General features: G+C 39.8%; 1 protein-coding gene across 1 annotated transcript in view; it reads right to left on the minus strand.

The window, feature by feature from the left end:
* map3k5 (mitogen-activated protein kinase kinase kinase 5) overlaps window positions 1-12,472 on the minus strand; it is an 84,304-nt gene that overhangs the window by 32,716 nt on the left and 39,116 nt on the right. Inside the window, exons 7-9 of the mRNA XM_005737257.2 lie at window positions 4,912-5,082; window positions 2,383-2,495; window positions 814-973 (exon numbers count right to left, since the gene is read on the minus strand). Of these exons, the coding sequence (XP_005737314.1) occupies window positions 814-973; window positions 2,383-2,495; window positions 4,912-5,082 (444 nt within the window). The remainder of the gene's footprint in view (window positions 1-813; window positions 974-2,382; window positions 2,496-4,911; window positions 5,083-12,472) is intronic.

Genomic DNA, 12,472 nt, shown 5'->3' on the forward strand with positions numbered 1-12,472 from the left:
GCAGTTTCCAACCAATGTTTTCCACAGTGTGACTGTAGAATTACAAAAACATGTGATATGAAGACAGAGAAAAGAGAATACCTTACTGGTAGATAACTTTAGCGTTGTTTAAGGAAAATTGCTAACAAATAAACACTTTAAGATATGACTGCGTTTCTATGCTGGAGCCTGATTTTGGTGTGACGGTTTTCAGAGCACTAAAACAAACACAAAACAGCTGGGTTTCATGCACTGTAGAAAAAAAAGAAACGTTTTTATTATTTTCCTCCACATGTTGTACATAAAGTATCATAAAATCTGTGTGAAGTCTGAAATTACCACATGCCTTGCGGGCAATTACAACTATGTTCCACCACCGTGAAGGCATTATGTTACGATGGCGTGAACGGGATATTGTCATGTGGCATCTTTCTTTAAAACACATCTAGACTTGCAGGCTAGCTTGGGGGCCTAAAGACGAATATGCGCTATAAAAAGTGTAAAAAAATATCAGTTCTCAGTTTTATCTTTGGAGAAAAGTTGTACCACACTTTTGACAATTCACAAAAAATTACGACACCAGGCTTTTATATCCTTCAAATCTAAAATGTAAACACAGAGATACTGTTCAAATGAGCAAAGTGGCTTTTTTTGGTGACTTTTTTCTTTGTTCTTCAAATACACCAAATGTTTGCCAGTGGCCACAGATGGCTGCTTTAGTTTCAAAGGGAAGCAGAGCAGACTTCATATGACAAACAGAGAGTCACAGTTGGTGATGGAAGTGGTCTAAAATGCATTTTTTAAAATGCTAATTTGAACGGATTGTGTTCTCACCATATAGGGGCTTTAAGCTTGAAGAGTTTCTCAGAAGCCTGGATGACCAGGGTGCTGTCACTGGCCAGGATGCTGGCACCCAGGAAGAAGCCCACATCCCAGTAACTCTGCAACTTGTCCAGGCTGCCTTTTTTACCCAGCAGGCTACTCAGCTTAACTCCTGCAAACAAGACAAACAATTTAATGCTGGTGAAATATTTTGTTCCATTTCCATGTGGACCATAGGCAGACATGCCAGTTAACAAGAAAGCCAAAGAAAGACCATGCTGTACTTGGGTGTGCCACAACTCGCACTACAGCAGCCTAGCTATATTATTATTTTTATTAGAACTGCTAAGATAAGCAGCAGCTACATGTTTTGCACAGCCTGCTGCAGAAATCTGCCATTTGGAGAGACAGTGGGGATCTTATGAGATAACCCCAGGGATGCATAAAGGGATGGAGAGTTGGGTTAATTTAGAGAGCTGCGGGCCAATTCCCAGAAAAGCCAACTCTAATTCCCAGATTCCTGAGTTCCTCTGAGCCTCAGACTTAAGAGGGAAAAAAAGTGTGGGCAAAAGCTCAGCTACACGCCTGCCTGACTAAAAAAGGAAACAACTATACATTATTTGATTTTGCTTTATTGAAATATGCATAATAATAACAAGGTTTAAAAATAACTTTATTTAACAAAGTTTTCCAACCCATAACTTTACTCCCCTGGTTCATATTTGGCATTCCAACCTTATCCTAATAGCATTCACCTGCAGGAAGTCACTTTCTGTCAAAAAAACCCTCTAATAAATGACTCGGCACACTCTACTCTGCACCAAATGACAGGCATACACAGTTAGTGGCTGTGTAAGGAACAATTAGCAGCATATATCTCCCTCTTGCCTTGTTGAACTAAAATGAAGCTAACAGGAAAGTGAATTTTGGAGTTACATCCACTTTTGTGGTCAAAAAATCTGTTAAAGATTATCACCATCCACTGTGTCAACAGCTGACACGCTGAATGTGTTAGCAAACACTATTAACACACTCAGCAAACACATAACAAAATTATCTCTCATTTGGAGCCGTGTCTCTTGCCACTTGGGTGAATTAAATGAATCCAATTTTCACTTCCTCTGCATTTGTTCTGGTTCCAGCTAACTCCAAAGATTTGCTGCCCTCGGTTCCTCTAGACTTTGTACAGTTGTTGTTTGGCGTTGAGTTAGAAGCATATGTGAGTTTATTAGAGGTTTTCCATTAAAACAGCTGCTGCCATAGCAAAGGTAGTTCATTTGACACCAAGTTAGAACAAACGCAATGAGCTGAAAGATGCTAAACTGCACTTTAGCTGTGAGGGGAATTGTTTCTCTGTGGGTGACGCAATTTTCATTTCCATTCATATAAGTTATTTATTTGTGCAGCTTTAACTGACCCCTATTTCCACGTTAGGATAACAATTATCGTGTAAATTACAGACAAAGGACTGATTAGACTGATTAGAGTTTGATTACTCAGTGGTTAGTCAACAGGCTTAGTGTAATAAAATGAAAAGCTGCATATTTAGGACACAGACCAAAGTAACCAGGGTCCACTCACCCACTTTGCGGAGCTCGAACGACGTGTCAAACTGGTGTCCAGCTGCCAGCAGAAGAACAGCATAGTTGATACCAGAGTGTAGTGTTGGCTCTGACTCAAACCCCTTTTTAAACCTGAAAAGAGAAGAAGAATGATTCACATAAACAGTTTTCTTCCAAGAAATGCGTCATTCCAAATCCCAAGCATCCCTGAGATAATGGATGGCTTCCCAGGACTCCCCCGGCTTTCTGAGACACTTCAAGATAGAAAAAAATAATTACAGCCATATTGAGTTGGGGGCCACAGAACATCAAACAGCAACTGTGAGAACCCCCACAAAACAAGAAATTTCATTTATTTAATGAGCAATCTGTTCTGCGGAGGGGAGGGGTGCGAGCGTTATTAGAGGCCTGTGCCAAGTTGTGACACGGAATTGGAAATAACAGCCAGATGGGAGCCTGATTATCTAAGCAGTCAACAAAGATATGAAATCTTAAAAAGCAATTTCCAGATAAAGACAATCAGCCGCCTTGTGTTCTCAATAAGCCGACTTCCGTCAGCTAATGTTAGCCTTGGTGCACTCGCATCACAGCAAAAAGTGAACAAGTAATTCCTCTCAGCCCCTGCAGTGTGGTGATTCGAGGGCTTACAGAAAATCAAAGAGCTCACACAGCACTTTCATAGGAGATGGCAAATTTGAGAGTTCAGTTTCAACAAGCTGCTGGAAACCCTGCAAATGCATCTTTCTTTGTGCTTACTCATTAGTGTCAAGCTGACTTAGCTAGTTTTTGGGTAGCAAATATCCAACTCGATCATATCCAAAAGGTCCCTGCAAGTTGTCAGGCTCCAAAAAATGTTAATTAGAAAACGTAAACACCAGAATGTTAATTTACTCACACTAATCTCTTTATTAGATGCCAAACTGTAAGAAGACACAGAAACCTTTAATGTAAAAGTGAAACCAAAAGGATTTCTGACTCCACCCACAAAAAGCTGATTTTAACTCCTTTTTTCTCCCTGGAAGTCCTGATGAAGGTTGATGACAGATCATTTAGTGAAGCCCTGTTCTTACCACTTGCTGTGATCCATCTTTGATGCACGTTGGGTCTCCTCCACTGTGTTAATACTGAAACTCGGTTTCCATTTTGGGGAGAAAGACGACTTTACAAGGGGTAAATTTGATGAGCTGGGTGGGAGGCAAAACCTCCTCCTCAGTGTGGAGTGAACGGCACACAACAACATGAAGAGTGCTGAAAGGTCACTGTTGGATGCCTCCATAGTTTACTCTGACAGCTGGACACTGGAGGATAAACTTACGACTGCCATGAATTTTGAAGAAACGATGTGCATACATCTCATAAGACGTACGCATACATCCTCTGACCTGATGCGCTGCCCATACACTTGCCTTACACTGATGACAGCTGCTAACTGGACCATAATAGATCCTCGCTATTAAAATCAGGTCAGCCTGATATTTGAAATCCAGGATAAAAATTGTACGGAGAAACTTTTGAACAGCAGCTGCAATCAAAGTTGTCCAGATGTAAAAATGAAGACAGCCATGAAGGGGAAACTAGCCAAGTATAAATTGTCACTAAAATTCACTCAAACAAATACTGCTTCTAGTTAGAATTAATATAGGACATACAAGACTATATTATACTTGACTTATTGAAACACAGTTTAAAAATATGAGACTTCTTGAGAGATGGCAAATCATCCCTAAAGTGGTTTCCCAAGGATAAAAGACGAGACACAAGAAAGATTCAGCGTGGCAGCAGTTTTTGTGCCAATGCTGCTGAACTTAATGTCTTTTATTTCTGATTTTATTGTTTTAATATGAAGCTACAACAGTCTGATGTTACCCAAACCAGTTTAACTTTATTGAACTGAAAAGTTTCAGCTATTTTTGGTGACACTAGGCAGTGTGGAAGTGATGCAGAGTCTTCAAATAGCAAGGGTTTGTGGTTCTACAGAGATATTAGACAACTAGGACACTTTCCTGAATCGTGATGCCATTAATCTTAACCTGTACCAATATTTATATTCACAATGGGTTTTTTTTTCTTAAATAAATGCTAGCTCACCACTTCCTGTCGCTACCAGCAGCAGAAACCAGGCAGCTCAGCTTAACATGCACAAAACATTTAGCAGCTCAAACTATTGTCACTGCTAATGTTTGCTAATTTTACATTTCAGTCATCTTGGTATGTTATCCATGATCCCTGTAGTCTGGATTTTAATGGTATTGTTCTTATGTTGCTATGAGGTGTCGTTGTGCAACCTCAAAGAATTTTGCACACTACGTGGCTGTGGTTTATTCACAGACTCATTACCAGCAAAGGGTTTTAACCTTCATGATAAGAGCCATTATGAAATCCTGCATTGACTGACACCATTCATGATAAACTCTTAATGGTGTGATCTAGTGAGTCACTGTACTTCCCATGCACCCTGCCCTTAGAAATGGTAATTTTTGGTGACTCAGAATGTGTTTGGCTTAGCAGAAATGTCACATGCACACTGACATCCTGCCTGCTCTCTTACCAGAGTGCGCCGTTGTCTCTGCTCTGTGTGTTGGTAAAGTCTGACTCCAGGAACGTGTCCTTATAGATACGTCCCACCAGGCAGTACATGTCACTCGCTACCTGCTCCTCGCCTTCCACCAGGGGCAGCATGATGTCCAGGGCTTTCTGCCTGTCGCCCGGAAGGTTCCTTCTATAACCACACACAGGAAAAAACACAAAAAAGCATGTAACAAGTTAATAACTAACCCCCCAAAACAGCTTTGAGCATATCTAGAGATATCAGTGGATTTAGGTTTGTTATTATTAACACTTATTAATCTTAAAGGGGACTTTTATACCAGTGTCCATAAATTCACTATATCAGTAAGCTCCTTATCCCAGTCCCTTACCAAACTTTCAAAACACTCAGAAGTTAATTACTTGTTCTGAGTGAAAATGTATCTTCCTTTTTGTTTAAATTCTGCTTGTGGTCAAAGCCCGAAAGGGAAAGTACTTCTTTTCGTCAGCAAGGTGTCTAGGCTCAATGGTATCTGGTAAGGGTGGCTCCTGTACACCTCCACTTGAAGGTTTTATGGGCACACCCATTTGCAATCACACCCAGAAGTTTCTGGAGAGATTATATTTGCTCATTTAGCCTGAAAGCACCTTTGCATCTCACAGACAGTAATAGAAAATTACATTCTCCACTGCAACCAGACTTTCTGCAACCAGACAATCAGAACTGATGCAGCTAGTTAAAATATATTTCATATTTTTGCATTTATAAATGTTAATATTTTTTGTATCATGCTTTACACACAATCCAGGTCAGCCGTGCTACAGTTCCAGGGAGATTTGCCTTATCAGGCATGTGGTAGACACCTTGATTTAATATTTATTTTACTCCAAATGGAAAAAATAACGAACAAAATAAATGTTGTGCTGTGTTGGAGCAAACTTAAAAGCAGCAGATGAGATCATAAACTGTGGTCATTGAGGTCACAAAACAAGTGAGAAACAGGATCATTTTCTTATAGACTTCTATTAAATCTGTTTTCAATTTACAACCAGAGGTGTTACCCCCTACTGGGCATTACAAAGAATGCAATTTTGCCCATGCTTAACTCTTTAGACCGGCAGGCTGTGCTACTTTTTCCTTGCTTCAAGCAGACGTGAGCTACAAAGATGAGATTATTTCTATGCATATCACATCTCATATATGCATTAAATCCATTACAAACCTGCATTTAACTTGTACTGTACGCTCCCCTTTGAATCACTATTGTTGAACAACTGTCTTACATAATCACACCAAGAGTTAATGTATTTTCAAAGCCTAAAGGGTAAACATTAAAATGGTACATGATGGCATTTAAAATACAATTTCTAGAACATGAATAATGACTTATAGTTTTACTGCATACTTAAAAGCTAATGAGACTCAAAGAAATGGCCAAATGACCATGTATATTCTCAAGTGTATAAATAAATAACTGGTTTGAACAGATTGCATTAAAATGAGCATCACCAGCAGCATGCATGTGCATGTGGTGTAGGTGTGTGGAGCAGATAAATATGTGTGTTTTGCGTGTGAGTAGCAAGGGAACAGCTGCAAAGGTATTGTTATTGGACACTAATACCAGGCACAGAGGACGCCACCAGGACCTTAAATTACTGGGTGACTGGGTTCATTAAGAGAATGCCCAATTTTATTTAGCACTGTGAAGTTCCAATTGCACCACAGGTGTTCAATGAGGGACTAAATGATCAGTTATAACTGACCTGCGAGGAAATAATTTGAGACTCTCTAACGAGCAGTCGAACTGGAAAATAACAAAGAGAGAAAAAGGAATCTATTATGGTATTAAAGAACGAGTGATAACCTCTTCAGTTGGTAATTGCTTACATTACATGGATGTTAACTTTATAAATCTGACTGTCATCTCAGTTGTCTTGATTTATTAGCTACATGAATTATGTTTAATATACCAACTGTTTCCTATAGAAACAGTTGCTACAGGTACATGTTGAGTTTTCAAATCCATTATCTTTTTCTAAACCGACATTTAAACCACAAATGTCAGACTTACTTTAGTTACCAGACATAATATTATGACCACTGACAGGTACGTTAATAACGCTGATTATCTCTTCATCAATGCACATGTTAGTGGGTGGGATACATTAGGAAGGAAGTGAACATTTTGTCCGCAGAACTGATGTGTTAGAAGCAGAAAAAAATGGGTAAGCGTAAGCATTTGAGCGAATTTAAAGCTGATTCTGACAGAAAGCTGTCCGAATACACAGGGCATTGCAGTTTGCTGTGTATAGGGCTGCAAAGCGGCAGATCAGTCACGGGACCCACGTTGACTGCCGTCCACCACCGAAAGCACCAAAAATGGCAACGTGAGCATCAGACCTAGACTACAGAGCAATGGAAGAAGGTCGCCAGATTCATCTTCGTCATTTACTAGAGGTACACCTTGTACAGTGTCGTTTCTTTTAATGTAAAGAACTGCAAACCATAGTTTTCAGTCACGTGACTGAATCACTTCCCTGGCAGGCAAACATTAATTAACTATGACCGGAAAGAATGAGAGTATTGCAGGACAAAAGTGTTGTTTTTTTCACTTGTCTCAGGCCAAGACTTATTGGATCATCTATCTGTGGAGGGAAAAATGAAGATTCAAAGATAAATCTGAATTTTGGGGACTTGTGGTTCATATTCTGCCTTTATTTAAATCCCTGAAAGTGGCGACAGAGCTCCAGTTCAGTGACATCTACATCAGTCTTGTAGAGAGTGACTCATCCTAAACTGCTGCCAGGATGAAAGCCATCAAAGTATGTACAGCTACATGTAATTTCAATCCAGATGGGTAAATAATACTGTCGTGCGAAATATTTCATCGTTAAAGCAAAGCTAGCTTAAACTACAGCCCTGGAGTAAGTCATTCCATTAATTCTACGACTCTGGCTTAATGGATGATTTTCTGAGACGTGCCTCTCAGGATTTGTGTCCACTCCTGGTCTGAGTTTTTGCATATTAGTTGAACGTTTACACCATTACACTGTGAAGCCACTTTAAAAGAAGCAATTAAATACATTTTAAAGCAAACATAAATTAAATAAAATACTGAACTGTGATCACATAATGGTTTCCATTACGACTTCTCTCTGCAAATGCATTCCTTATTATGTTTTTTCCCCCCCTTTCACACAGACTGTTTACCTGCAGGGAAATAAAGCCTGTTCAAACACGATTGGTCAACAGAAGTTGGATCACAAATAGAGACCAGGAAGCTTGTGGTTAGGTGCTTGACTGAAGGTGGGAGGAGCGGTGGCCTGTCCTCCTGAATGCATCACAGAAAATGTAAAACGTTCTAATTATGACTGCTAAACAATACAATAAGTTTAAAAATGTATAGCTTTCCTCGCAGTGTTTTTACTTTACTTTTTAATGTGATATTCAAACAAAAGACAAAGTGATACACCGTTTCACACATGTAAAGTAATTTACTGATTTCAGTGTGTCAGTGTGAAACCATATTGTGGCCTATCCCCAGAGATCTATCCCCAGTTGGTTTATTTATTTCTGATTAAATTTTTCTGATTTCCCAAGGCACCCCCCTTGCACCTAGACCAACCTTTGCTTTAGTATTGTGAAATCAAAAAAGGGATTTCTTTTTTAGCAAAGCTTTTCAGCAGTTTTGAAAGAAGGAGATAAATGCTGCTGTCCTCAGGTCAGTAAATTGTTTGGAGCGTCTATAAAAAACAACATTTTGAGATTACAATTGGTGTTGCACACATTTTATTTTATGTAAATAACAGCTAAAGTATGGATAGGACAAACAGTATTTATTAATCGGAAAAGATAACAGATTGTGTCCACAACACAGACTTGGGAGAAGAAATGAGAGGTGATATCCTGCAGAGTTTCACACAGACAAAATGTGTGACAGTCATGAAAAAAGCCCTCCTTATTAACATAACGTGGCTTCTCTCCAGGGCGTGAAGGTTAAATAAAACATATGAGCTGACAGCTATTACCATGGAGACTGCCCAGGGGGAAGAGCAACGAGGGAAACAAGATCTGCTCTTCGAATGCATCTCTCCGCTTCCCTCTTTCTTTTCTTCAGAGTGCTGATGGATATTTGGAAATGGGGATTTTTTTTCCTCGATCTCATCAGGCTCTTAGCAGTAAGACCTGCACAGCAGGCCTCCAAGCAGAGCTGAAGCCTGAGGCGGAAGCCCCTTCAACCCACCAGATTCATTTCGAAGCAGAGCACCTACTTTAGATCAATGATTAAGTGCCTATTAAGGCTAAATATTGATAATCTCAAGGCATGGTGTGGGCTGCATGCTGCTTACTCAGAGCTCATTGAAGGTAATGATTTATACGACTGCATCTCAGTGAAGGAATTCATTCAGTTTCACACTCAGAGAACAGAGTAGATTAGTTGACTTTACTATTCTATGGTGCCACCTTCTACAAACTATTATCCGAAGGCAGTTTATGAGTAATTTGAATAAAAGCTTTGAAACAGGCTTAAAAGAAGAGATTGCATTTCCAAGGATATAATTCTACTTCTGCGTGATTATAAATCCATAACATAGAGCTGCTAGTGTTCTTTTTAGCAATAGAGGCAATAGCTAGAACATCTATGGGCATGCTCAAATGCACAGAGGCTTCAGGGATGAGTGCTAACGATTGTGTGGAAAACATAAATTCTAAAACGGAGAGATCTGCTTTTGTCTGATCATGCAAATCAAATATTTGGCACTTCAGCACAATGGTGCAAAAATCACGCCTAGCCTTTATGGTGTGTAAAATTATTCCCAGAAATCTTACAGGGGATACCAATGAAACAGAATATGCATGTGTGTACTTCCAGATATGTGATATGCTGTGTTTGTGTTTTTATGTTTAGTTTTAGTTTTGTTTTTATGAATTTTTAGTGTTAGTTTTAGCTTTTGATATCGTGAGAACAATAATTACACAACAGTTAGGATGATTCTGATTCCTGCTTTCTAGTTTTCAGATGCTTTAGTTCTTGTATTAAAGTTCTAGTTTTGTTTTTATGAAGTTTGTATTTGTGTGCAATTTCCTCCATGTTTTCCCTTACTGTAATCAACAGTTTAATATTTGTGTTTTTGTTTCGGGCTTAGTGTTCTCGCCACCGTTGAGTCCCTTCTCTACTATGTTTTTGTGCAGGTTTTTGCATTTCTGTGTTCACTTGGGTTCTCTTGTCATTCCTGGTTTTACTTTGATAGTTAGGTGAATTTCATTTCCTCCCCCATCTCGTCGTCATGACTGTCTACACCTGTGTCTTGTCCACTCTGCTGTTTCTGTTTCTCTGATGTGTATAAATAGTCCCGTCCTTTTTTTTTAGTCATGGTATTTGTGAATCTTGCCCTCATTTTCCCTGCCTCCCTGTTTGAATTTAGAGTCCCTGTTGTTTTTTTGCTTTTTTGGGTATATTTGTATTTTCTTTTACAGTGTATCTTACCTATATTTTACCTGTGAGCTGTGTAGCAGAATCCCTATGTCATTACCGCATTTAATATTACTTTATTAGCAGTTATTCAGTGGTTCCGCCCCCAAAAAAAAAAATAATGTAATTTGAATATTAAAGTATCCAAATTAAAAATACTCAATATGCAACTTGGTGCATTTTAAAATAATGCGTATCATATCATTGGATTCCAATTGCATAAACATACAAGGTGCATGTTGCAGCTTGTATGTGGGGATATGTGGTGCTTTTTATACTGTTTGGCAGGTCAGTTTTATAATAATACATGTTAATTTATTTGTTTTTTTCTATTTATTTGTCTTTAAAGTTGCTACTAAATGCATACAGTAAAATAAAGTACAGTAAAGTTAAAAATATAATTACTGGCTCCAAAAGTCTCAAAAAGAAGATATGACCTATTTACCACCTTTAGTGCACTCAAAATCTATTTCTCCCTCCCACCAACAAGAACAAATCAGACAACAACACAGTTACACCACCTGTGGCATAACAATCTCCTGGAACAGCTATTGTATTTATGCAATGGTTTACTTGCTGAATAGGTGAACTGACATAAATGCCCTCCTACCCTCTGCTCATGTCGACCTGCTCTAACACTGGAGGATACAACTCAACCTCACCAAAGACACAGAGTTTTCCATCATTACCGCTCATTCAGTGAATTGGTCTGACAAAATGTCTCGGTATGCCGCCTCGAGCTCGCAAATGCAATATCATATAGTGGGAATGGAGCAGCTACTAACAGCGAACACACGGGCATCTTGGCACCCTACAGAAACATTTTCCATTTGCTGCCAAATTAAAGAACAGCATGCTTTATTGCTGTTTGAGGCAGTCACACCATGAAAACCGCAGGAAGTTTACAAGAAAAGCAGCTGGTGAGAAACAAGCAGCCAAAACCTCCTGTTTTGTACATCTGTCTCTTCCTGAGACGAGTACTGTAGCTAGACGCGCACCGATAATGTCACAGCTGCTTAGAGACATACATTTAGGATTTCAATACTGCTCTGCTAACGCAAGATAAATGAAACCGCTAGAATATATTTAAAGAAAACCCTGAACACCATGAAAAATACTCTGTGGCAGCCCTTATGATACTTAGAGAAAAAACTAGGACAAAGGAAAAGAGTGCATTTGCTTCACTGTGTTTAGGATGACAGGCAGAAAAGCTTTTAAGGTTTATATCCAACAGAACAGGCAAACATAGCAACACAAGTACAGAAAACAGGGATATGCTGAATATACAGTGTTAGCTCCTGCTACGGTAAGTGTCCCCAGGACTACTTTTCCCCACAGTGACAGATTTAAAAGGTGAACACAATACCAGCGACACTGTGGAGAAGACACATTACTCAAATGTCAAGGGTCGCAAAAAACAAAAACACACACTAAAAAGCTCCTACTGTAACATTTTTCATTAAAGTTTTTATCTGTCAAACTGAAAATGTGTGCATGCTGCAGGGTTTCTGCAGGAAAGGTTTCTGTGGGGTCAGCTTTGGCTCAGTGGACTTTCAGTAAACCTGTTTTAGCCTTGCGACTATGGCTATAGAACACTTCTCCAACTCCAACTCCAACGCATGTGGCAAGGACTCCAGACCATTACAGACTACTGGACCACCAAACCCTCCCCTGTATCCTCTGATGTCTCCTTCCTCAATGAGCTCAACAACTTTTATGCTCATTTTGAGCGAGGGAACCCAACAACTACAACCAAAGCAGACATGACGCCAGACCACCAACCTCTGACTCTCTCCCCCACCGATGTAGGAGCGGTGCTGAGCAGGATCAATGTCCACAAGGCTGCAGGTCCTGATGGCATCCCCGGGCGTGTTCTCAGAGCGTGTTCTGGGGAGCTTGCAGGAGTGCTGACAGACATGTTCAACCTGTCCTTGGCCCACGCTGTGGTACCGGCCTGCTTCAAATCCACCTCCATCGTCCCGATACCCAAAAACGCCTCAATGACTACCGCCCAGTAGCCCTCACCCCCATCGTCACAAAGTGCTTAGAGCAGCTGGTCCTAGCACACTTCAAATCCTGTCTCCCCCCCACCCTGGACCCCCACCAATT

The sequence above is a fragment of the Pundamilia nyererei genome, unplaced genomic scaffold (genome assembly GCF_000239375.1).
Source record: "Pundamilia nyererei isolate P.nyererei 1_Seehausen unplaced genomic scaffold, PunNye1.0 scaffold00074, whole genome shotgun sequence".
In the NCBI taxonomy this organism is placed as follows: domain Eukaryota; kingdom Metazoa; phylum Chordata; class Actinopteri; order Cichliformes; family Cichlidae; genus Pundamilia; species Pundamilia nyererei.